The 27,457-nt window shown below is 36.0% G+C and overlaps 2 protein-coding genes across 2 annotated transcripts in view; both read right to left on the reverse strand.

The window, feature by feature from the left end:
* The window catches only part of LOC120418156 (xaa-Pro dipeptidase), a 165,859-nt gene that overhangs the window by 84,653 nt on the left and 53,749 nt on the right, over positions 1-27,457 (reverse strand). The window lies entirely within an intron of this gene.
* On the reverse strand, positions 7,843-14,005 carry LOC120418153 (uncharacterized). The gene has a single exon (XM_039580452.2). The coding sequence runs from the start codon at positions 13,019-13,021 to the stop codon at positions 12,626-12,628; it is 396 nt and encodes a 131-aa protein (XP_039436386.1). The 5' UTR covers positions 13,022-14,005; the 3' UTR covers positions 7,843-12,625.

Consider the following 27,457-nt stretch of genomic DNA (forward strand, 5'->3'; position numbering starts at 1 on the left):
GTATCCGGGGGGATAGCAACCCTATTCCGACCTAAGCAAACTGACAACAGTCGACATTAGCACGGTTGTCAAATGAGAGCCCACAACAAAAGCACTAACTGTCAAATGGTAGCCCATAACAAATCATTGTTTGGGTTTTTGATTTTCAAATTTCCCGCAATTCAAACGATAAATGTCTGAAAAAACACGTGAATTGTGTTGCTGATGGTAAATTCTATCATATCCTTGGAGATTCCATCCCAATATTGGCTGAAAATTCATATCGAAAAAAGTGATTTTTCTGTTTACCTTTTTTTGCTTTTTTTCTTTGGGTCGATCAAACAGTGCACCCGTACACTAAGAATCGGCATTACACATTTTTCAGTTTGGTTTTACACATTTGCATGGTACTTTTGAGTTTAACCAAGATAACACACTTCGTGTTACCAAAGTAATATGTATAATACTGATTCTTAGTGTTTGTTATCTGAACTTCCAAGATGGTGGCTTCTTCGCTACCCCCTGGAAGTATCCCATCAATCCCTTTCCCCTTCCCAATCCGGATATCTTGGACGTCGTCTAAGCTCTAAGCTCTAAGAGATGCCTATAGGGTATCCAATCATCACATCCCTCCCCCAATTCCCCCGTTGATTGTGAGGAGTCGACCACATTCCTGACGCATTTATTTTCCTTATCGGCGCCTAAGACAAACTTGAAGGAAATTTGACGGGCTTTCAAAAAAAAAAAAAAAATACACTGAAGAAAAAAAACACGCCACAATCATGAGATAAAAGTCCAATTTGAAGGTGAGCCCACGAAATTTTTCGTTCAAAATTTTTGTGAAAATAGCCTAAGATGTTACAAAAAGACTCACGAAAAATGCAGGATCGAGCAACTCACCTAAAAAACAAAAATCATTTACTGGAACTGTTACTATACTACACTGAAAAAATATTATTTTTTCAGTTAGGAGCAATGTAATTAGCTTATATCTGTAAGCCCATACATCCAATTGAAATGTGGTCAAAGACAAACTTATGGGAAATTGGACGAGCTTTCCGGTAAAAATATTTTCGAGGATGAAAAATCAAGTCTGTCATATAGAAATTGCCAAAAACCATAAAAAACCCATTTTTTCAACATTTTTATTTTCAAAACTGCTGTCACTTCACAAGGATTGGACTTAGAACTAAGGTCAATATGAAGACTTTTAAGTAAAGTTGTCTGGGGAATCGACTCTCGTGTTAGATTTTTAAAAATTTTGATGTTTAGAGCACTTTTGAAAAAAAAAACAGTTTCAGGTAATGATTTTTGTATTTTTAGGTGCTCAATACTTTTTGCAATTCCGCTGTGACATAGTCAACTTTTCCTGTCCTTCTGGAGAAACGAAATGGTCTACTTTTAACTACTAAAAATAACAGATTTGAAAATCAATACCTTTTAATACCAGTGCTGAAAAGTCCCACTGCACTGAAATGGGTGTTGAAAAGTTGAACTTTTCAACACTTGAATCGAAAAGTAACATTTTTCAATATTGTTTTGTTTTGAGCAGTGAATTTACTCAACATATGAATGTTTGACATAAAATTCCATTCAAAAAGCGTTTGTCGGAATTGCAAAAAAATGTTGTGAACAATTCGCTGCAAAACTTGACTTTTTCAGCACTCGTCGAATTTGTCCAACTCGGTAAAATTCGTTGGATAAATGTACGACTCGTGCTGAAGAAATCTTGTTTTCGCAACTTGTTGTATAAACAACTATTTTGAGTTCGATAAAGTTATATTTTTTGATAGTTTATTTCGCAATTGTGCTAAATTTTCAACAATTATTGATTTCGCTAGAATTAAATTTCCTTTTTTCCTTGCAGAACCTTTTTTTAAATGAGGAAAAGAGTTGAAGATTAAACTCTATCGTAAAATTACGGCGTCTTTTACAGAAGGCATTTTTTTAATGAGCAAATTTTTATTTATTTTTTTTTTAGCTTGATATCATGGTTTTTATTTTTTTTAAAATCATATCTCAGAATCCTTTTAATTTTTAGTTGTATTGTGTAAAACATCCTGAAAAATTATGAGCAATTCTCTGAGATTTTGCTCATTCATTTTTTTAATTTTTTAATCCGGCTGAAACTTTTTTGGTGCCTTCGGTATGCCCAAAGAAGCCATTTTGCATCATTAGTTTGTTCATACAATTTTTCATACATTCAATATTACGTTTTTTTTATGAATTTGTTAAACTAGTCAAAATTAGTTCTACTCAAAAAAATATCAATATTTCAATTTGTCTCCAATAAACGTTACTCGGAACACATAAATCCATACCTTGCTGCCCAGATAATTTTTCGCTTTTTTCTTGTCATGTATTACTGAATTGGGAGCCGGATGAAATTTTAATTGGTGTAATTAAACATGCCAAGAAGAAATAGTAAAATTACTTAAAATTTTTCGATACATTTAAATTTTTGGAAATTTATTAGTAAAACACTGTTACTAAAATGAGCTGTAGAGAGTAAAAATGTTTTCTTATGAAAAAGTACCGTATTTTTTGATCATTCTTGCAAAACAAACATGCTAAGGCTTGTTTAGTTATTTAGTACAAAGAACATTCAAACCAATTTGAGCAAATATGTTTATGATCAAAAAGAATTGTTGTCTTAAATTGTTGATTTATTGTTGTCATATCCAAAACGGCTTCCAAGAAGCAAAACGCACAAAAAAGAGAAAAATTATATTATTCATCAAGCTGCTGTCGATTCGCGAATCCTCTGAAGGAAACTTTTCATTCTCCCAAGCAAACATTACATTTCCCAATCGCTTTACCTGAATTGAAATAAATTTCTGCCAACGCTATTCCATTTCAATGAGAAAGCGCTCCCAAAAGTTCTTTGAATCACGTCGAAAAAAAAAGAAAAATAATTTCATCCCCTAATTCAGCAAAAGACCCCTCAAAAACGGCTTCAAAATTTCTTTCAAGGTCGTCTGCTCTTTTCCCTTTTTCTCCGGGAGCGCCCTGAAATATATGTCTCTAATTCATACATAAAGAAAACGTCGAGCCTTATTTACAACGGGCGCTTCTTCTCGCTGGAAAGCAACAGAAAGCCTGTAGTGTCGTGTCGTGGCCCTAATCGAATTTTCCATCCTGTCGAGCGAACACAATTTAACGCGTTTGGCTTTTCCTTCCACCTCGGATGGAGGGGGTGGAAGTTGTTCCCATCTTTGTTATTTTGGAAACTCTAAGATTAAAAATTGCACAAAAAAAATCGAGGAAATCTTGAAGCTTGCTCTCAAATTCGAAGAAACTACGTTTAGGTCCAAAATAGGCACAGGTGCTCCTATTTCTGTCGCTGGAAACAAAACTGAAGCTTGAAACGATGAACATCGCGTTGACATCCGGAGCTGAGAAATATGTGAAATGCTGCTTTTCTCACTTTTTATCGACGCTTTTAGGTCGAGCTGTCGAGATCGGAACATAGTTCGACCACAACTGGCTGCTGGTCGTCGATGAGTGGGAACAAAAAAAAAACCGGAGGGAAAATCCGGCACGGTCTGTACCAAACCAACTGGTCAATCCAACCAGGGATAGGACCATATTTGGATGATGTAGGGCGATTTATCTACCTATCAGAATTGTGGTCAATTATCTGAAATTTGTTAAAAGCTTGAAAAGTTTTTTCCAAGCTTGAAACAATAAAAAAATGTTCTTTTTCATTTAAAAACCTTTCCAAATCAATTCAAGACAATGAACCAAACTAACACAAACATAACTGATCGACATAGTTCGAGGGAAATCCGTCGAAAGCAAGATAGAAAGAGGGAACTAAACCAAAACAAACAGCCGATTGGGAAAAAAGCCACCAACCGACCGTGGGTCGTCGTCATCCGGGCATGGCACGCCACAACAGATGGTGTGAACATGGTCGATCCGTATCCGGCGTGTGATTTTCACCGTTGAGTATCGAACGGGAAAATGGTTTCGCTCAGCATATATAGAGAGAAGTGGATGGTTTGTTATCACCACCCGAATGCCCAAGGGTGTACGATACGGTACTGAACCGACTGCTGCTGCTCGAGCTGGTGAATGAATCATGAAGGTTTGATTGGAGGAGGTTTGGCTTTGTAGAGTGGAACCTTGCTGGAAATAGGGTTTTTTTTTTTCGTTCGTTTGTGGTGTGATGGACTGATTTGATATGTAATTGCAATTTGCATTTTTATAAGTTCTGAGAAAATCGGATTCCAGTTCTAAAAGCTGATATTTCTACAAATTAAAGTTACAATGTGAAATCAACGATGTTTTTGCATTTATTAGGCCAATATATATGATTTTCAGTTTTAGGAAATACACAAAAATTAGAAATACAAAATAATCTGGTTCTGTTCTTTTCTAACTTTATGAACGTAAAAAAGTGCCAAATCGATCGCGTTTTCTGCAGTTTACTTGATTTAAAAAAGCTGATATTTTCAATTCAGGATTAAAAAATTGCAAAATAAATATTGCATACACATAATTGATTAATTTAAAAATTTCATGTCTTGTGTTGTTCTTGACTTGTTTTTCTTTTTTTTTCCTCTAATCTATCAAAATATAAACTAATAATACTTATTTTTTTTAAATTCTCTAAAATTAAAAAAAAAAATCTCTAAAATTATCACAAATTCTTTAAATATCTCAAAAAATTCTCAAAAATCATTAAAATATTTTCAATTCTGTAAAATTTTAAAATATTCTAAGAAATTCTTTATGAAAAATTCTTTTAAATTATTCAAAATTCGATAAAATTCTTCAAGATTCTTTAAAATTTCCAAAAATTCTCTAAAATTTAAAAAAAATCTAAAATTTTCCATTTTTTTTTTAAATTCTCAAAAAAAATCCAAAAATCATTCAAGTTTTCCAAAATTCTCTAAAATTCAAGAAAAAAACCTAATATTCTCTTTAATTCTCTTAATTTTTTCAAAAGTCTCTAAAATTCTATAAAATTCATGGAAATTCTCTTAAATGTTCAAAACTCCATATTTTTTCCATTTTTTTTTAATTTTCCAAAAATCTTGAAAATTTTCTGAAATTTTACAAACATCGCTCAATTGTTAGAAATTCTGCGAAATTCTTTAAAATTTTCCAAAAATCTCGAATACTCGCTTAATTTTTTAGAATTGAAATTTAGAAAAATTCTCTAAAATTTATTTCAAAACTTTCTAATGTTTTATAAAATTCTCTTAAATTTTCAAAAAATCTCTGAAATTTTCTAAACATTTCCAAAATTCTATAAAATTCTTTAAAATTCTCTATATTTTTCCAAAATTCTCTAAAATTGTTTAAAATACTTAAAAATTCTTTGAAATTACCCAAAATTTTCCAAAATTCTTTAAAATATTCAAAATTTTGTAAAATTTTAAAAAAATCTTAAAAATTCTCAAAAATTTTTTTATAAATTTTTTCAACGTTCTATAAAATTCCATAAATTTTTTAAAATTCATTCAAATTCTATAAATTTTTTTCCAAATTTCTCTAAAAATCTATAATTTTTTTCAAAATTATCTAAAATTGTCCAATTCTTCAAAATTTTGAAAAATCTTTAAAATATTCTAAATTCCGTAGTATTCAAAAAAAAATCATTGAATTTTTTTATGATTCTCTTGAATTTTTCAAAATTCTATAAAAATCTTCAAAATTCTATTAAATTCTTTTAATTCTTTAAAATTTTCCAAAATTCTCAAAAATTAAAACAAATTTTTTTTTCCGAAATTCTTTAAAACTCTCAAAAAATTACCAAAAATCCTTCAAGTTTTCCAAAATTATCTAAAATTTAAAAAAATATATTCTCTTAATTTTTTCAAAATTCTATTAAATTCATCAAAATTTTCAAAAGTTCTCTTAAATTTTCAAAAGTTCTCTTAAATTATCCAAAATCTTGAAAATTTTCTGAAATTTTACCAAAAAACTCAAAAAAATTGGAAGTTCTCCAAATTTTTTTAAAATTTTCCAAAAATTCTCTGAAAATTTCCAATAATTTCGAATATTCGTTTAATTTAAAAAAAATCAACATAATATTACAAAATTTTAACATTCTCTATTTTTTCAAAATTCTCTAAAATTTTCAAAAAATCTCATAAATTTTTCAAAATTCTATGAAATTCCATACATTATTTCAAAATTCTTTAAAAATCGCTAATATTTTTCAAAATTTGTATAAAATTATATAAAATTTTTGAAAATTCTCTTAATTTTTTTAATGTTTTCTTAATATCTTTTGAAATACACTCTAAAAATATTCATTTTGGTATTTTTGTACAAAATGTTTAACTCTGATACAAGATTTTGCACCTTTCTAGCCAAAAATGCCTTTTGAGTCCCTTAAAATAAATAAAAAATCTATAACTGAAAAAGGCTTTTAGGATTTCGAGGGATCGGGCATTTCTTTCCGTGTATCTATCAGCCATCAAAAATGTATGACACGGTGATGAAAATAAAACCTAATGATGCAAAATGGCTTCTTATGACATACACTACAAAATAAACAATCTTGAAAAAAATTGCAAAATTCTAGCAAATAGCTAGATACAAACCAACTATTTGTAGTACAAAATTTGCTGCTTTTTCAATATTTGAATGATGTGGATAAATATGGTTGATTTTTTAATTTTATCAATTTCCTTAATTTAGTTGCTATAACTAAATATGAAAATTTTAAATACAATCTATCTTTCGTAAACTGTTTCGTTGAATAAGCACGAAATTTTTAAAAAAGTTTTTTTTAATATCAATCCCAGATTTCAAATATTTTGAACACATTTAGTTTATTTTGATATCAAAAATACCAGAAATAATGTCGGTTACAAAAAAAAACATATACAATAGAAAAAAAGCTAAAAACAAATGAAAGTTTATAGGTTTATCTCACTTTAAGTAAAAACTAAACAAAACTAGATTATGAGATTTTTCATACAGTCTGGACTCCATTATCTGAAGGACTTGGAAAAATTTCACTTTGGAGGCTTTGGATAATCGAGTCTGGATTGTACGCATAAATCAAAACCGATAAAGTTCGATTTCTTAAACACCCGCAAACTCTGTTTCAAACTTTTAAATCTGCTGTTGAAAGGTAGTCCACATCTCAGCTTAGAATATTAACTTCACACAATGCTTAAATAACGAATTAAATTAAATGAAATGAAAACAAAAAATAATGATCTGTTTTCAGCAATGAAATTGAAATATATCATCAATCAACATGAAAATAAGAAAAACAACTTAAACTTTCTCCATTTGCTCCAATTCAAGCCAATGGGGCACTCGCAGTCGAGCAGTTTTTGACAGTTCGCTCCATAAGAAATACATTGTAGAAAAAAGCAAAAACTGCTCGAATGGAAGTGCTCCATTACAAAACTATTTAACTTTCCTCAACAATCTACGTCAGCTCAACTAGTACAGGTTTCCAACAACCACGTCGTCGACGCCGATGATACGAGAAACCTCATTTCGTTTGCAAAACTCGTTTTACACCCCTTGCTAGACTCGACGGAAACTGGAAAACACAACAACAACATATCGCACGTAGGCCATCGCATCCGTCCGTCCGGTGCGTACCAAAACAACAACAAAAACAAACCCCCTTGGCAACGGAACACAGAGAGAGAGAGAAAGGCAAGACGGAAAAAAACTACGACGAGGGGTGATCCAACAAAATCATCTGACGCATTAATTTCACGAGTCTTAAGACGGGTAAGTGGAGCAAAAAACGAATAGGGGAGCATATAAATCACAAACAAAATGGCTGCCACACGCACGCACCGGGGATGACAGTTGTTGACAGTTTGACAAAGGGGATTTCGAAACAATAAACAACAGAGTGACACATCGTGAGCGAGCTTATTTTTCATCATTAGTTATGCACTAATTTTTATTTCAGTGTTTTTTTGTTTGTTTCATTTTTCATATTTTATTTCCTTTACAACAGGGAGTTCCTTAAATGTTATTACAGTTTATTTTTTGGATTTTACAGATTTTTTCTTTTTATTTCTTTTTTTTTGCCCATCGGTCATTTTCAACTACTTTACAATTCGTCCTACACAACTCGGGTTTGGATGAGGATGTGTGTGTGTGTTTTTTGTGTTGGGTTTTTTGTTCAGTGTGTTCAAAAGTTGCAAAATATTCGGATAAAAGTCACTCAAAATCCAATTCCTAATAGGTAAATGAGGAGGGGGTAGAAAACAACACGTACACACTTTCTCTCATAATGTCGAAATTGTGTTTGTTTACACTCCAGTGTGACGTTTGTAACGAAACATGTCTCGTTAATTGTTATTATTCTTTTGCATTTCCTTCTAAAATAGCCTTTCGAGTCTTGCCACGACCAAATTTCTTCTACATTACTTTTTTTGTTGTTAATGCAACCGTTGTTTTTTCTTGTTTTCGTGTTTTTCAAGTATTGTTTTTGTTTGTCTATTTTTTAAGTTTTAAATTTCCGAATCGGAGTCAGAAATTGATTTGCCTAATATTTGTTTGATTTGTGTTTGTTTTTTTCATGTCCCTTAAAGCTGCGACTATTTACAAAAGAAAACAGAGCAAATTTCACTGAAAACAGATGCCGGATCTTTTCGCCGTGCCGTCCCAAATGTTTCAAATGTCAGTGTCGGTGTAGGTGTGTCTGTCACAGAACTACCCTGTTTTTGCTAATGGATTTTTTAAATGTAACTTGCATTTTAAGTTGATTTTTTTTACACATGCACGCATAATTTTTGTGTTTTTTTTGCTGCGCTTATTTCGTTACTAATAATCTTAAATTTGTTTTGCAATAGTTGTTAAGTTTACTTTTATATGATATTAATTAATTAGGTACCAAGGAACATTGTTATTGTTGCTGTTGTAAAATTGTTAAAAAACAGAAACAGTTTTTTTTCTTCTTTTTGTTTTGCTCAGCGCCGTTCTAGCCGCTCATACTCGTTTTGCCCGAAAAATAAAGGTTTGTGTGTGTGTGTGATTTTTTTTCCAGTGTTGGTGTAAGGATGTGTGGCGTGTGGGTGTTTGTGTGTAAGAGTGTCTTTGCGTTCCATTGATGGACATTTTCGTTTTACTTCCATGCCTACTGCGCTGTCAAAGATGGTAATTAAATGCATTGTTTTGAATAACTTTTCAAAAGTTATCTATATTTTTTTATTACTTTTGCTTTCGATAAATACCAAACTAGCCTACATGTTTACCACTATTTACCACCATTCGGGAGCTGTTATCTAGCTTCTTTTTATCTTCTTACTTGTTGTTGTTTTTTCTTGAGTAGAAAGAGACTAACGGTTGAACTATACACTGTTTTGTTGTTGCTGTTTTTTGCTCTACTTTATAACGGGTTTTAATGTTTATGATGTTTTTTTTTCTCTCTGCTGTTTATCTGCGAACATCTTACACGGTAAAACTTGTGTGTTTTGCTTTTTTGACGGAACGGAATTTGAGTTGTGTTATAACTTGTTTTCTTCACCTTCTCTCCTTTCTTAATCTGTTGTTTTGTTTTGCATGCTTTCACATCTAGATTTGTTTTGTTTTAAAGTTTGAAAACTGCATAAATGGCTTTTTGGGATTTTTCATCGTTTTTTTCTTCTTCCTCCTCCTTCACTGTTATTAATTCGTTTACAACTACACACAGAGACTAAAAGATCTATTCTAAATCATTCTTTCAAAGGATTTTTTCTTCTTCTGATTTTCTCATACTTGAATCGAGTTGTGTGTTGTCGCGTTCGCTACCACGGAAAAGCAAAACTCTACACGGAAAAAAAGAAAAACAAACGGAAAACACACAATCGACAAAATGATTGGAGTAAGCGTACGTTAGCATATTTTAGGACTCTATTTGCGGGACTCGGGGGGTTGAGAATGGATCTCCGGAGACGAAATGTGGTGTTGGATTTGTTGAATTTTCTTTTTGCGTGTATTTTTTTTTTTTTTTGCAAAACGATAATTTCGTGCGTGTGGGATTTTTTGCTGCCCTACAATTCCGAAGAGTATTTTACGCTGCGCTACTTTTCAACAGAAAAGAAATACAAATAATCTTAAGCGGCTTAAGAACACATCGACCAAAAAATAACGTAAAAAACACATGTTGTAGGGTTTTCTTGTTAAGCGTGTGTTGAAATGTGGACAGAAATAATTTGGAAAAATCGGGTGTTTGGTTTAATAAACTTTCTAACCTTCGGGGGGAAAATCCTAAAACGGATTGTAATGTGTTGTGTCTCAGTTGGATGTTTGCTTGCAATTTTCCTCTGTGCTTCATTTCCTCTACGATAAGAAAAAACTGAGCAAAGGCTTTTTGAGAAAAATAATAAGTTTAAAAATAGAATAACAGAAGAAAACGCAAAACAAATTGCCAGTATACTTGGTATATATGTATGTAATTGTGTGTTAAATTGAATCTATCAAATAAAACGATCGATAAATCAGAAGGAAAAGAAAGTTTAGTTAGTTGGGTTTAACATTTTTTAGCAGGAAAATAGTGAGATACACGTTTAATTTACAGATTTCTAGTTTTTACATACTTGTTAAAGGTTGTTTCATATTCCTAAACAGTCTAATTGGGTAGAGTGTCGTTTTTGTTTATTGATTTTTTTTGCTTCGTTTTGTTTTGAGACGAAGAGGGGAATTCGAAATTTTTGTCTTTGGACAGAGAAACAACTATATGTTTATAAACGTGTTTACAGGTATGTGTGTGTGTGTGTGTGTTTGTGTGAGAGTTAGAGTAAAAACTTTCAATACACGGTAGAGAAAATTTTGAAATTGTAATATTCTATTAGAAGCCTATCTAAACAACTCGTGCAAAAATTTACAAGCACACATTTCGATGAGTTTTGTAGTCTATTTTCGCGTGTGATTTTTTTTCAGTTTTGTTCAAGGGTGGGGAAATGATGTTGTTAATTCCATTCGGTGAATGTTTTGCGAACTGATTGGGGGTTGGCCAAAGTTTTAAGCTTGATTGTTTTCCCTTTTCTGTCCCTAACTCAAATATTTTCGTCCGCTGCTTGGCGCAGTTCCAATTGGAACATAAGTGCAAGCTTTTTTCGAAACTCGCAATATTTTTCAAATTGAAACAGATCGTTTTGCCGCGAAGGAACAGACGAAAACGAAACGAAAACAGGGCATCTCTATAAGCTTATTATCAGTCTTTTGAAAAAGGAGAAAGCACAGCCACAAACTGAAGGGTGTTTTTTTCATGAAATTACACCGGTTTGTATTACCTCCTGTACGATTTATGTAGTTTTTTGTTTGTTTAGTTTGTAGTATTTTAACCATTAAAATATAGTGAATAACATTCTGCTCGAATAAATAAATTAAAAACGAAAGCAACGAACAATTTCGAAGTCCTTATGATGGATGCTTTTTTAATCCAGTGACAAACGTCAAACTTTATCTACGACGAGGTGAAACGAAATGCTACTCCTAAAATGTATTATCCTTAATCTAAAGGGGGCGTCAAACCAAGCTTAAAACTTCTTCTAGAACGTTCGTTAAAAAAATTTAAACTGGGCCGCAACGACTTTTACTTTGCGCCATTCTACGACTTGTGTGTTTGTGTGATAAAAATTGCAACTGAAAAGAAAAACGTTCGCAAAACAAACCCGAGCCGTTTAGCTTTTTTCCTTACACTTTCTTGCCTCGACACGATCACAGATGAGCAATTTCCCATCCTCTTCAGCGATTCCTCTCGACATGTTTTCATTTCGTATTTATAAACGTAAATAAACGGCGGCCATTTTGAATGTTTTGAGCGCGACTCTGTGTTTTGTGAATGCGCGCAATACACTCGCAGCAGGCGACGACGACGACGGAGAGTACTACTATTTTGCTCACGAACACATGCAAACGCGCCTACTTGGATCGCGTCAGCGAATTTCGAGAAATCTCGAACTCCTCCCGTCGATAACGCCGAGTTCAACTCGTTCTGTTTCTCGATCGTTATCGCGGTCACGTTATCCAATTAGTGTCAAGAATTCGCGATTACCGGACGCTCTAGTATTGCATCATCTTTTTTTCGCTCGAACGCACACACACACACTGACATGTCTCGTCGCGCGTACGCGCGCTCAAAGGTCAGCAGACATATTTGAATGGGGTTCGGCTGTACTAGCGCACCAATACTAGTCCGCGAGGTGAAAGAATGAAAAACCCCAGGACAACACCCCGGACCACGCGCTGTGGTGGTGTGCGTGTCTGACGTTATCGATTTTGTAGAGTTGGCCCCCCCAAACACGGGCTCCTTGGATCGGACGATTTTATAAATAAATCGCGGACTACGTGATGGGTGGGGGGTTTGTTTCTCGAGGGGAAAATTGCTCACATTGATCGACACTTTCACTCGCGAGGATAACGAAAAAAGCTAAACTTCCCTTTATAATAAATTTCTTCGGCGATTCTGAATTGGTTGATCTACAATAAATAAATTACTTTTTTATACAGAAAACTCATCCACGTTTGCACGCTCGTACGCTCAGCGTTTCTTGAGAGGGCTGTGCCGTACGATTTCCACACACCCCCGGGGGCTGAAGTTTCGTTTTGCCGAATCCAACGCACCGCACTCTCAGCTAGCATTCATTCTCAACTCTACACGGTAGTAGTAGTAGTGTTTAACTTATCGGTAAGAATAAAATTACAGATTTGTGTATAGGATAACTTAGGACTCTAGCTGACACATCACCACGATCGGTGACCGGGACTCCTCGCCGTCACTCTCGTAGAAGTACCGCTGCTTGGGCGACAGCCCATGCTGTAACCTCCGCACGGCCTCCTTCACCAGGTTGTTGTTCTTCAGCAGCGTCTGCAGGAACTCGTACGGGTCCTCTATCGCTTCCTCCTCTTGCTTCTTGCAGGACTTGTGGAGGGAGCGCTTCTCGCCCTGGCCGCCGCATACCGCCGGTTCCGACCAGGACCGGCACGGTATGTGGTACGGCGAGGGCCGCGAGCTTCGCGTTGGCTGGTGGGCGGGTTTGGCTTTCAGGCGGAGGTTTTCGCGGATTTCATGGACCAGCTCTTCGACCGCTAGCACGTCGTTGGCCTGCTTGCTCGGCATCGTTGGGCTTCTGCTTCCGCTGCTGCTACCACGAATTTCGGCAACCACCACCGGAGGTTGTACGAGCTGCTCGTTGTGTTCAATTATTGCAACGTTGACGCGTACTCGGGCTTCCGGAACTAACCACAATCACTTCAACCGAAACTTTCCAAACTCTGCGCGTAACGGCGGTTCAAGCTGCGCTGTGTACCGTTACGGCACGATTCACCACAATCACACTCGCGCGAGATCGACGGTCTAACGGGTGCTGCTTCGCTTCTTCTTCTTCCCCCGGATTGATCCACCAGTCGCTGGTGAAAGGTGAACTTCCGTATCGATTAGCCTCGCTAACTCTTCACGCTTCTCTTCGCTTTCGCAACTCCTACACACGACTTCGTCGTGGGCGTCTGCTCCAAGTTGTGTGTTTTGTTTTGAGCAGGACTCTCCTCGGCGTGGGCGACGACACTTCTTGCAACCACTTTGCTTCTGATCTGCAGTAGGCGTTGCGCTAACGCTTCTTCGGTTGTGTAGATTTTTGGCGACAATCTCCCAATGAAGTAGCCAAAACGCACGGTATCGGCTAACTCTTCTGATTCTCCACTTAGTAGTATAACTTCACAGATTACGATATCACTTCTGAACGAAACCCGTTCGCTCTTGTTATTTTTTTTCTGTATTTCCCCCTTTGCTTTGCCTTGTATCCACTGCTCCGGCTGCTGCTTCTACTTATATACTTGTGTGTTTGTGTTTTGCTCTCCACGAACGGCAGACGGCGGCAGGTAGAATGTGTGTGAAACTCTTTGCTTTATGTACAGTTGAACTTTTTTTGTATGTTATGTATGCCTTCTGCGCACTAGTTACTTTGCTTTATGTACAGGGAGAGCACAGAGCGAACAGCGACGACCCGATGCTATTGTCTCGAACGTCTACAGCCGACTGAGCGTCGACGGGCTCGGGTCGTACGTTTTTAGCGCATCCGAACGCAGCCCGGCCCGAACGGCTGCCCGGGCTAGCTCTCACAGGCATCGGGTAAAGGGCGCGCTGAACGGAGCAACAAAAGGGTGGATCAAAGTAGGCCTTACCTTGAGTTTCCGCCCCTTGCGGTTGTGTCATAAAATTATTATCAGAATTTACTACCTCTTTGACAGATTCGTCCCAAAACTGACCACCTACCCGACACCAGTCCGTTACATCACGAACCGAACGCCCAGCCAACGATCGGGTAACCCCAAGCTCCTCACACCCGATTGTATAAGCGCCACAACAAAAACACAAATATTATTCTTTCTTCTCGCTCGCACGCACGCAATCTCCCTCTGAATATCCCTTTCCCGCTCTCAAAACCCGAACCCCACAAAAACCCGAGCGCAAACTCATTCACCTCGGCCGACATATTTTGCCCGGCCGTCTCGTCGGTCTGTTCTCTTCAATGGTGGTCGAAGGAGGCCACGGCGGGGAGAGCAGCTCCCCACGGCTTCGCCGAGGCCAACTTTGATCGCGCGCACCAACACATCGCCACACACTAATGTGTTGTTTTTGTTTTGACGCGGCCATTCTCCGATGATCGCGATGATGACGGTTTGATGACGATGATGGTGGTGGTGGCGTACTATTATGGCCGCCACCATCACACATGTCGGTGTGTGCGAGTTGGAGAGTAGAAAATTAGATTTTGAAGCATTGCCAGCGACGACGACGACGACGGCGACTCCTCCGCAAAAGGGTTACGCGCGCGGGACACAGACAGAAAAGTCGATAAATTATATGACGGGCCCTCAGCGGCGTGGACGTTATTTGGGTTCGCGGGAGACAAGGACAGTGAGTGAGACAGAGAGGGTGAAGCGCCATCAGCGTCGAACGTAAACAAAGGAGTACTGGCTCTCTGGATAAGGGTGTAATTTGAAAGTTTTTTACACATGTTTGTTTTCGACCGCGAGCGTAACTGATGGAGTCACGTAGCACTTTCTACTGACAGCACTTTGACCGAGTTCAACTCAATACTTGGTCTTCAATTGAACCATGGTTGACGAAAACACGTTAACAGAGTTGTGAAGCCAAACTCAGAGTCGAAAAGTTTGGAAAGCCGAAGTTGCTACATCTTCAGAAAGTCAAAGTCGGAATCAGAGTCAGAGTTGATGTCAGAGCCGGAGTCAAATTCAGAGTCAGAGCCAGAGCAAGAGTTACTAAATCTTCAGAAGTTGGAATCGAAGTCAGAGTCAGATTCAGAGTCAGCGTCAGAACCAGAAACGAATTCAGAGTAAGAGTCAGAGTCAGAGTCAAAAACAGAGACAGAGTCAGAGTAAGAGTCATAGTCAGAGTAAGAGTTATAGTCAGAGTCATAGTCTGAGTTCTGATTCAGAGTCAAAACCATTGTCGAAGTCAGAATCTGAGGCCAGATTCAGAGTCAGAGTCAGATCCATTGTCGAAGTCTGAGTGTGAGTCAGATTTAGAATTGTAGACAGATTCAGAATTAGAGTCCGAGTCAGAGTTGGAGTCAGATTCAGAGTCAGAGTCAGAGTTGGAGTCAGATTCAGAGTCAGAGCCAGAGTCACTAAATCTTCAGAATGTGGAATCGGAGTCGGAACCAGTTGCAGATTCAGAGATAGAGTCAGAAACAGAGTCAAAATCAGAGTCAGAACCAGAGTCGAAGTCAGTCTCAGAATCAGAGTCAGAGTCAGATTCTGAGTCTGAGTTAAAATTCTGAGTGTGAATCAGAGTCAGATTCAGAATCCGAGTCAGAGTCGGAACCAGATGCAGGTTCAGAGATAGAGTCAGAAACAGAGTCGAAGTCAGAGTCAGAGTCAGAACCAGAGTCGAAGTCAGTCTCAGAATCAGAGTCAGAGTCAGGGTCAGAGTCAGAATCTGAGTCTGAGTTCAGATTCTAAGTGTGAATCAGAGTCAGATTCAGAATCCGAGTTCAGAGTCAGAATTGTTGTCAGAGTCGGGCCAAGAATCAGCGTCAAAGTCAGAGCCAGAGTCTTCAGAATCTGCAGTTGGAGTTGGTGGGTGTTAAGGTCAGAGTCAGCGTTGTTGTCAGAGTCTGAGTCAGATTCAGATTCAAAACCAGAGTACTAGATTTTTCGAATCTGGAATTGGAATCGGAATCAATGTCAGAGTCAGAGTAGACTAATTTCAACAAATTTGTATTGGAGCTGTTGTTGAAGTTGGAGTCGATGAAGTCAGATATTTTTGGAAAGCTCGTTTTCGTTTTCGAGGTTTTGAACCTTGTTGGATTCAGAGTCAGTAAAGTCGAGGTCCTTTTGAAGATCTCGAATTGAAGTTGAAGCCGGACTTTGGGTCGAAGTCGCTAAATCTTCAAAAGTGGAAGTCGGAATGCTGGAAAAGATACCCAACCCGTTTTTACATTAACTTTTCGAGCCCACAACCAGGCCTAAAACAAGCTCGTAACACGTTCGTACCCGTCGTCAACTCGAAGCATTCATCATTGCGTGGAAACAAGGCATTCAAGAAGAACCACTTTCAAGATTCTTTCACAGCATCAGCTCGGTCCCGAGAGAGTCGACTGCACCAAGGAGAGAAACCTTTTTGCAAAAAAAACCGCCATGCCACGAAGTTGCAGCCGATGGCCTTTGCCGATCTGCTTCAGCGAAACCTGTAGAAAAGACTCTTCAACCCAACTTTGCTGCAGTGTGGAAACCACTTTACCGGGAAAACGACTCCCGGTTTGGCCAGTTTTTTCCCTCCCTTCCTCGCTTCGCACACAGGTACGAGCAAACCCTCGATCGTGAACACTATACTTCTCATCAGGACAGTCAGCGCGAGGTTGTGGGACATTCTTCGGTTGCGGTTGCTGGACTGGATGGCGAAACTGTGTGGTGGTGATGTTCCCACACATTAATTGGAGGACCAGCGCGACCGGCCATGGCGTGTGGGAGAAAACGGGCAGGAGGATCTCGGATTTCGATTTCCCACGGAATAATGAGGCGAAGGGTGCAAGGTGTGGCAGTTTTATGAGGTAAGGTTCTATACTTGGTAAAAATTATTATTTTTGTCAGGTGAAAAAAAAAATCTGGATATACTTGCGTTAAGTGATATGATAAGGTCATATTTTACTTCACTTAACACTGGAACGCCCAACGCATGTCCAACTTACACGGACGCCCAAGCCTCCCAAAAAAGGTGGAACGGTAACTTCAACTCGTTGGTTCTCGGGCATTACTCAACCAATCGGGACGATTCTTGTTTCCAGTGATTTGTTGGAATGTCTAGATGATCCTGAAATTTTGCAGAACTTGATTTGAACAAATATGTAATTTCTGCGACCGAAAACATCGTTCCACCTTTTTTAAAACGACTGCCTCCGCGGAATTTTTGGCAATTTTTTTTTTACACGCGAAAAAAAAGTTGGAACGATGTTTTTGATCGCAAAAATAACAGATTTGTTCAATTTAAGTTCTGCAAAGTTCTAGAATCATCTAGACATCCTAACAAATCACTGGAAAGAAGAATCATCTTGATTGGTTGAGTTATGCTCGAGAACCAGCGAGTTGAAGTTACCGTTCCACCTTTTTTGGAGCCTTGAGCGTTGGAATGTTAAAAAGAAAAAAATCTTTTGATTTGGACCCAGAGGTACTTAATTCAAATAAAGATTAAAAAGCTATCAACATGAGTGTCTCGAGAGAATAATTCTCTCGTTATCAACGAAAAGTATAGAATCGCTTTAATGTGTTAAATTATAATTTCAGATTTTTTTTTCAAATAATCCTCAAAATTAAATCAAAAAATATAATTTTCAATTTAAAATTTAAAAATTTGTAAAAAAAATATTGTCTGTCCTCGATTTTTTAAGTCGATTTCAAAAGAAAGGTTGGAGCGAAACAAAACTTTGAAAGCTCGACACTCGACACTGAAAAATCAAGTCTGTCTTATAGAAATTGTCAAAAACAAAAAAAAAACCTATTTTTTCAACATTTTTAATTTTAAAACCGCTGTCACTTCACAAGGATTGGACTAAGGACAATGGTCAATATGGAGACATTTATGTGAAATTGTCTGGTAAATCGACTCTCGTGTTCGGTTTTTGCAAATTTTGATGTGTAGAGCACTTTTGAAAAAAAAAAACAGTTTCAGTAAATGATTTTTGTGTTTTTTTGGGTGAGTTGCTCCTTCCTGCATTTTTCGTGAGTCTTTTTGAAACATCTTAGGCTATTTTCACAAAAATTTTGAACGAAAAAAAATTGAGAACTCGCCTTCAAATTTGACTTTTAAACATAAAAATCAAAAAATCTTATGAAAGTGGAATGTTTTTTTCTTTCAGTGTATTTTTTTGGAAAGCCCGTCAAATTTCCTACAAGTTTGTCTTTGACCAAATTTTGATACGATGCAAAGGCTTCTAGATACAGCAATATTTAAATTACGAAATACAAAAATATTTAAAACACTTACGCCCTTCTCAAATGTCATTATTGAGTGAAACTGGCTCCATATCCACAAAAATGGCTTATATAAGCGTAGGATAACATGTCTACATAGTTTCATTGAAATCGGTGAGGGTCGGGTACAACCGATTCCCTATTTGACATGGAATTGCTCTTCATTTTAAGTTCACGTATAATAACATTAAAAGATTGCTAAAAACGTAACAACCAAAAAATGCAAAATATTTATGAATTTATGAATATTATTTCTGCTTAAGTTCTCAGTCATTTTGGGAACTTTGGTTCCAAAAATGAAAATGATTTAACTGTTTCATAGTGAAAAACACTTTTAAATGTAATGTGGAATGTTTGCAATCGATTGTACCATTTTTTTTTTAATTTTCAGCCGGACTATAGTATCCAAAAAACATTAATATTAGGGTGACAAAAAAATGACCTCAGGAATACCCCCTGGTTCAGTTCCTTGGGTAAAAATAAGTTACTGTGAAAATTTTGAGCGAAATCGGTTAAGGTTTAAGGGTATAGATCGTTAAAGTTGGTGAAAAAAATCTTTCAATTCAAAAACGTCTTCTTTAAATCGCTAATAACTCTTCTTGGTTAACTCGGATCATTTTGCGGTCTTCGACAGAGTTGTGTGTCAAACAATTTTACTAGAGAATTTCACACTTGGAAATGATCCAACACGTTAATCGCCTCCTTTTGGTAAAATTTTGAATTTTTTGCTTTTCTCCATAAATTTTTGCAATTTTTTCCTATGCAAACTTCAACGATAAAAAAACCCCTAAACCTAAACCGATTTGGCTCAAAATTTGCACAGGTACTTATTTTTACCTAAAGAATTGAACCAGGTGGTATCTCTTAAGATTTTTCAAATTTTTAATTTTTACTTGTCACCCTAATGAATATTGTATAGAGGGTATTAAATTGTTAATCTATTTTCAAAAAAATAAAACAAATAAGACAATCTTATGCTGAAAACAGACCGAGCCACGTAGCCCAGTGGTAACGCTTCCGTCTCGTTAGCGGTAGATCGGGGTTCAAATCCCGGCTCGGACCAACACAACTGGTGATCTTTTCCCTTCTGGAATCGATTGCTTAGTAAAGGGAAGGTAGTGTATCGTCACAAACTGGACCTTATCACGACACCTTAGGGAGGCGACCTATGGAATGTTAACATTAACCTTAACATGTTAACATTAAGTTGAGAATGAAACTGCCACTGAATCCGCTTTGTAAATGCCGGCCCCGATACTCTTCAAGGGTGTTCCCCTCAGGAACTGGGAAAGATTTACTTATGCTGAAAACAGTTTGAATAAGATTTAAAAACGATTTATAATTAACAAAAAGATCGAAGAACAAAAAGATTATAATGGTAACTGAAGAATAAAAAGGCAAAAAGCAGGACGATCCATTTAAAAAAAACATAAAAAGATAAATTATGATTAAAAACACCAAAATTGCAAAAAATCTAAAAATAAACAAGTGTCGTCCAAAAATGAAGTTTTTTTTTTCAATTTCGGAAATGCTGGACAAAATTAAAAAAATAAGATTTGAAAAATAAGATAAGAAAAAATAAAATAAGAAAAAGAAGAGTATCGGGTTTCGGAATATTAGAGGCTTGTTACAGAGAATTTTGTCCGCAGTAAAAAGAAAAGGTGACAAAAACAAACAAGAAGCATGAAAAAGGCTGAATAAAAGAGGAGAATCCAAACATTAAAAAAACATGAAAAGATAAATTATAATTTTCTGTAAGTTAAAAAAAACCGTACTCTTGCTAGTGCCTTAGTTAAAGAAATAATTGATCCAAAATGGATTCTGATACAACACACAGCTGAAAGGAACTCCAAAACTCTGGTATGCACTTCAAAATAACTTATGTATCTTGATTATTCACCAATAAAACCGAATTGAATTGAATTGAATAGATTATAATTAACAATATCAAAATTGTAAAAATTATGCAAACATAAAAAGATAGATAACGATTAAAAATATTAAAAACCAAACAAGATCAATGGAACGAGAGCCATTGTGGTTTTCGTAAAACATATATTGCTCGAAACTCCTTTAAAATTGAAAAAATGAGGATTCGGAAAAAATTGCAATAGACGGTAACGAAATTAAGGTTATGGAAGATAAATTTTGACGATATGAAACTAACAAAAACATAATCAAATAATTATTTTTAAATATAGGTCTTGTTATTGCTTTTATCATGAACAAGTTTCTTTTTTAAATTACTCGTAAAGTATTTTTATAATTAAATAAACATTCAAAAACTGTTTTCAGTGATTTTAACAAGAAAAAAAACTGCATTCCACTGCTACTAAACCCACTTTTACCTACTTTCTGTCACTTTCTTCAATCCATCATCTTCTCCGGCATGACGTCAAGTCGAACCTAAATTCGCGAATTTCTCCAAACTTTTCCCTCGCGCCGAGACCCCGCTAAACTGTGCGAAAACGTAGCGCAACTCCAGTGCCCAAATTTGCAACCATCTTCACGCCCGAAACCACCCGCAGTGAAATTAAAAAATTGCCACTTTCGCGCGCGGTAAAGTGCAACCAGCAAAAAAACAACAAAATTGGCGAAAAAGACAGCCACTAAATCGAGGCTAAGTGCAACACGAGAGACAACCACGCAAACGACGATGACACTCTCTGTCTCGGGCTGGAAGATGGATTGAATTTGGCGCGCACCGGAAGGTGTAAAGAGAGACGAAGGAGAGCAGTGTTGCCAAACTGAGTTTCGCAAAGACCTTTCTTTTTGTTATTCTTCGTGCGCACTAAAAATCGAGACGACTCGCGGAAAAGGGAACACTTTTTTATTGAAACTTCCTCTGCTTGCGCAGCAAGGCCTGGAAAGTGGAAGAAAGGTGGTGTTTATAGTAAAAGTACCGCAGACAATGAAGAGTGAACTAGTGAAAGAAGCGTGCTGACAGCGAAAAAAATAGAACTGCGCAATCACGCGAAAAAGTGAACCAGCGCGATGACGAATGTTGCCAACTTTCAAATGTCAACAAAGTTTGACAAAATGGAATTGAAAGCGAAATTGACCTTTGCAGATTTGCGTAACATTTAATTGAGAGGGTTAACTGAATTTAACTGTAACAAATTCTTATAATAACAGAAGAAAAGATTCGGATTTCTAACAGTTTTGTTTATATTTTGTTTTTGTAACAAAACTTAAAAACATCATACGTATTCAGAAACGTATTTGAGAAATCATTCAAAAAATTTGATCTGGCAACCAAAAATCATCTAGAGATTTTTGGAAATACTTGCGTAATGTGTTATACTTACTTTTTATAATTAAACAAATGTACTTTTTTGCCGAAAAGACTCTCCCGAAAATGATCCTAATGTTTTGATGTTATATTTCTGGACAAAGAAAATTGTCACGGTTCAAACTGTATCGAAAACAAGTCATCAATCACCTTATCTTAGTCCAACTGAGCCGCCCAATATCGGACGAGATACAAGTGATAGACAACTTCACAACAAGTCTTCCATTCATTTCCATTTTCCTCGAAAAACGAAACAAAGCAGATTTTCACCGATCCTTCCACGCCTGCCACACGCGCAATTAATCATTCAGAAAACATAACCTCACTCCCGCGTCGTGTCACACCAACAAAACGGCGCACAAATACAGACAAAACCCCCGGTTGGAGTCCTTTCGATATCCTTTTTGACCTTCAGGGCCTCGAGAGTGTTTTCGACGTGTTTTCGCGTGTGTTTGTACACGTAATACAAAAAAAAAGAAGAAGCGAAAAGCAACACTCGAACACGAGCTTGTGCTTTTCCGCCGACGAGCTTTTCCACGGCCATGATTTTTCTGCCGGAAGGTGTGTGCGTGTGTGTGGTTGTTTGTAGAAATTAGGCCAAGTTGTTGTTGTTTTATTTAGGATGCTTTAATGGGCTCCCGGGGATGATTCTATCCTCCGGTATTTTTTGTTTTCCTTGCCGGGGTTGCTCTTTTATGTAATGGCTTTATGTGGTTCTCCCCTGGCCGAAGGGGATTGATGCTGCCGGAATTTGATATCATTTCTATAGGACCGAGGGTTTAACTTGGGTTACGGAGGCGGGGGGTTGATAACCCACAAAACCATAAAATATGAACGAAACAAAATGCTCCAACATTTGGGATGCTGTTGCCATGGAGATAAGCTTTCCAAAGGAACAACGAATCATCAATAGTCAAGGCTAAAAACCCAAAAATAACATGTCTAACGGCAAATCGTGTAACAGGCCAGGTTTTGCTGGATCTAGGCTAAATCGACCCTGCTGAGTCCGAATATCGCGGTCACGAAGCCCGATTCCTTAAGGGACGCGAGATATTCAAGATGGCGACCAATATGGCGGCTATATAGAGAAGTCAACAATATCACAGTATAAAGGTTGTCGACGTGTTGATTTTAACTAATTTCGGGTCGCTGAACCCGAATATGACCATGAAAATCGGTCACGGCGATCCAGGAGCGTGTAATCCAAGATGGCGTCCAATATGGCGAATAGTGAATCTTCAAGTATTTTTAAACAAGATGTAACAAGCTTGTGACCGATCAAATTTAACTAATTTGGGGTCGCTGAACCCGAATATGACCATGAAAATCGGTCACGGCGACCCAGTAGCGTGTAATCCAAGATGGCGTCCAATATGGCGAAGAGAGAATCTTCAAGTATTTTTAAACAACATGTAACAGGCTTGTGACCGATCAAATTTAACTAATTTGGGGTCGCTGAACCCGAATATGACCATGAAAATCGGTCACGGCGATCCAGGAGCGTGTAATCCAAGATGGCGTCCAATATGGCGAATAGTGAATCTTCAAGTATTTTTAAGCAACATGTAACAGCCTTGTGACCGATCAAATTTAACTAATTTGGGGTCGCTGAACTCGAATATGACCATGAAAATCGGTCACGGCGACCCAGGAGCGTGTAATCCAAGATGGCGTCCAATATGGCGAAGAGAGAATCTTCAAGTATTTTTTAACCAACATGTAACAGGCTTGTGACCGATCAAATTTAACTAATTTGGGATCGCTGAACTCGAATATGACCATGAAAATTGGTCACGGTGACCCAGGAACGTGTAATCCAAGATGGCGTCCAATATGGCAAAGAGAGAATCTTCAAGTATTTTTTAACCAACATGTAACAGGCTTGTGACCGATCAAATTTACCTAATTTGGGGTCGCTGAACCCGAATATGACCATGAAAATCGGTCACGGCGATCCAGGAGCGTGTAATCCAAGATGGCGTCCAATATGGCGAATAGTGAATCTTCAAGTATTTTTAAACAACATGTAACAGGCTTGTGACCGATCAAATTTAACTAATTTGGGGTCGCTGAACTCGAATATGACCATGAAAATCGGTCACGGCGACCCAGGAGCGTGTAATCCAAGATGGCGTCCAATATGGCGAATAGTGAATCTTCAAGTATTTATTTTTATCGGTCACAAGCCTGTTACATGTTGTTTAAAAATACTTGAAGATTCACTATTCGCCATATTGGACGCCATCTTGGATTACACGCTCCTGGATCGCCGTGACCGATTTTCATGGTCATATTCGGGTTCAGCGACCCCAAATTAGTTAAATTTGATCGGTCACAAGCCTGTTACATCTTGTTTAAAAATACTTGAAGATTCTCTCTTCGCCATATTGGACGCCATCTTGGATTACACGCTACTGGGTCGCCGTGACCGATTTTCATGGTCATATTCGGGTTCAGCGGCCCAAAATTAGTTAAAATCGACACGTCAACAACCTTTATACTGTGATATTGTTAACTTCTGTATATAGCCGCCATATTGGTCGCCATCTTGAATATCTCGCTTCCCTTAAGGAATTCGGCTTCGTGACCGCGATTTTCGGACTCAGCGGGGTCGATTTAGTCTAGATCCATCAAAACCTGGCCTGTTACATGATTTGCCGTTAGACACACGAAAATGAGCCCTTTTTCGATTTCGTGCCTTGACTACAATGGGGCGAGATGAAATGGAGCTCATTTGAACGCTTCAAAGGAACCTTCAACGTTGTAGCTTTGCTGAATTTGTGTAAATTTAATAGTTTCCATTCACTCTGCAATTTCATTTCATCTATTTAGTTTGACTAAAATAAATCTAAAAAACAAGCAAACAATTCTCCATACAATTTTGACAGAAGTTCATACAAGGCTACTAAAATATTCAAAAATCAAATACTCGCTTTGCGTGAAACTTTGTCCTAAGGAGTAACTTTTGCCCTGGTCACGAATCCGAGGTCTGTTTATTGATATCTCGTGACGGAGGGGCGATACGACCCGTTCCATTTTTGAACATATGAAAAAAGAGGTGTTTTTCAAAAATTTGCAGCCTGAAATGGTGATGAGATATAGATTTGTTGTCAAAGGGACTTTTATGTCAAATTTGACGCACGATTTGATGGCGTACTCAGAATTCCTAAAAAAAACGTATTTTTTATCGAAAAAACGCAAAAAAAAAAATTAAAGACTCTGCCATTTTCCGTTACTCAACTGTAAAAAAAATTGAAACCTGTTATTTTAAGGGAAATTTAATGTTCTTTCCGAATCTACATTTACCCAAAAGGATCATTTTTTCATTTAGAACAAAAATTTTCATTTCATAATTTCGTTTTTTTACTTTGCAAATTTTCATTTCATAATTTCGTTTTTTTACTTTGCAAAGTGTGTTTTTTCGTAACTCTGAAAATATTTTTTAAAGGATCTGAATATTTCCTACAAATTGTTAAACAAATATTGAAGATTGGACCAATTATTGCAATGGTTGCTGTATTATAGTAACTGGAAGAAACGCAAACAGGAAGAATAGTTTTTTATACATCACCAAAATAGTTTGGTTTTTTTTAAAGTGCATATGACCAATTCTCTACCAAAACCGGAAATGGATTTTATTTGTATTTTTTGATCTGGCTCAAACTTTGTGGGGTCCTTCCCTATGACCAAATAAATTTTTGCGTCATTGGTTCACCCATACAAGTCTCCATACAATTTTGGATGCTGTCCATACAAAAATGGTATGTAAATATTCAAACAGCTGTAACTTTTGAGTGAATTTTCTGATCAATTTGGTGTCTTCGGCAAACTTGTAGGTATTGTTGAGGACCTTTGATAAAAAAAATAGGTACACGGAAAAAAATGCAGATTTTTTTATCAACTTTTTTTCACTAAAACGTAAAACGTCCCAAAATACGTATTTTTTGATTTTTGAGATTTTTTGATATGTTTTAGGGGACAACTTTTAAGCCATAGAGAAACAAGGTCAAAAAATCCGCCGAGTTATAAATTTTTGAAAAATAGTGATTTTTGGGAAAAATCGAAGTTTTATGCAAAAACAAGTTTGACATTATTTTTTAATGCTAAATTGAATTTGCAATCGAAAAGTACCTGACAGATTTTTTGATAAAAGGCTCCGTTTTCAAGAAATAGCCACCGAAAGTTTGATTTTAGCGAAATATTTGCAGTTTTTCAATTTTTAAAAATAGTGACCTTGAGTGACCATTTCTAAAAATATTTTTTTGAAAAGTTCAGAAAATTTGGTATAAAATTGTCTAAGAGACATTGGAGATTGGACCTCGGGTTGCTGAGATAAAGCCGCTTTAAGAAAAAGAAACACGAAAATTAAAGTTTTCTTAATCTCACCAAAACAACCCACCATTTTCTAATGACCATATCTCAGCAAAAAATGGTCAGATTTTCAATTTTAATACATGAAAAATTCGTGAAATTTTCCGATCTTTTCGAAAAAAAATTTTTTTTTATCAAACATTGAATAATACGCCCATTTAAAATGCTAGTCCTGATTTAAAAATTTTTTTTTTGATTTTTTTTCTGAAGTGATTAAGCTTTGTAAAGAATACAACAGCTGAAAAAAATCATGTTTTCAAAACTATAAAAAATAATGTTATTTGGACAGCAACTTGAAAGTATTTTGCAATGGCAACTATAATTTTACATCTTAAAAGTGAAGCCAAAATTTTGATTTCGACTTTTTTCAAAGTTTCTTGAAAAATTATCATCACTTTTAAAAAATTTGCAACAATGACAAATGAAATTTGATCAATTTGAGTGTTTGCTCAAAAGATACCATTTTCGTCATCTAAAAAGAGATTTTTCAAAAATGATTCTTTTGCGCAATTCAATATTTTGGGTAAAAAGTCGAATAAAAAAACGAACGACATTTTTTTAGAGTATCTATTTTTTTCTGATATCTTCAACTTTTCCAAAGACACCAAGACACCGTTATAAGAAAATCAGATACAGATTTTTGAATAATTTAAAAGCTTTTTATTAATGGATGGTTGCCAAAATTATCGTAGTGATTATTGCATTCGATCGTAATATTTCGATCGTAATTTCTCGACTCACGATCGAAATTTCTCGATCGTAATATTCGATGGTAAGTCGTAATTTGTCGATGGTAAGTCGTAATTTGTCGATGGTAAGTCGCAATTTGTCGATAGTAGATTGAGATCATTCGATCGTAATTTCTAATTTCAAATTACGACCGACGATCGAGAAAATCTCGATATGGGTTCGAAGCTCGTTTTGAAAACTTTTTTATTTAATTAATGATTTTCAAAAAAAAATTGGAATTTTTAAAAATTTTGAAATTTTTGAAATTTTTGAATTTTTTGAAATTTTTGAATTTTTTTAAATTTTTTAAATTTTTTAAATTTTTGAAATTTTTGAAATTTTTGAAATTTTTGAAATTTTTGAAATTTTTGAAATTTTTGAAATTTTTGAAATTTTTGAAATTTTTGAAATTTTTAAAATTTTTGAAATTTTTGAAATTTTTGAAATTTTTGAAATTTTTGAAATTTTTGAAATTTTTGAAATTTTTGAAATTTTTGAAATTTTTGAAATTTTTGAAATTTTTGAAATTTTTGAAATTTTTGAAATTTTTGAAATTTTTGAAATTTTTGAAATTTTTGAAATTTTTGAAATTTTTGAAATTTTTGAAATTTTTGAAATTTTTGAAATTTTTGAAATTTTTGAAATTTTTGAAATTTTTGAAATTTTTGAAAT

This window comes from Culex pipiens, chromosome 2, assembly GCF_016801865.2.
Source record: "Culex pipiens pallens isolate TS chromosome 2, TS_CPP_V2, whole genome shotgun sequence".
NCBI lineage: Eukaryota > Metazoa > Arthropoda > Insecta > Diptera > Culicidae > Culex > Culex pipiens.

What these genes read in the sequence shown, in the direction of transcription:
- LOC120418153 (XM_039580452.2), bottom strand. Translation starts at nt 13,021, where the DNA reads ATGCCGAGCAAGCAGGCCAACGACGTGCTAGCGGTCGAAGAGCTGGTC.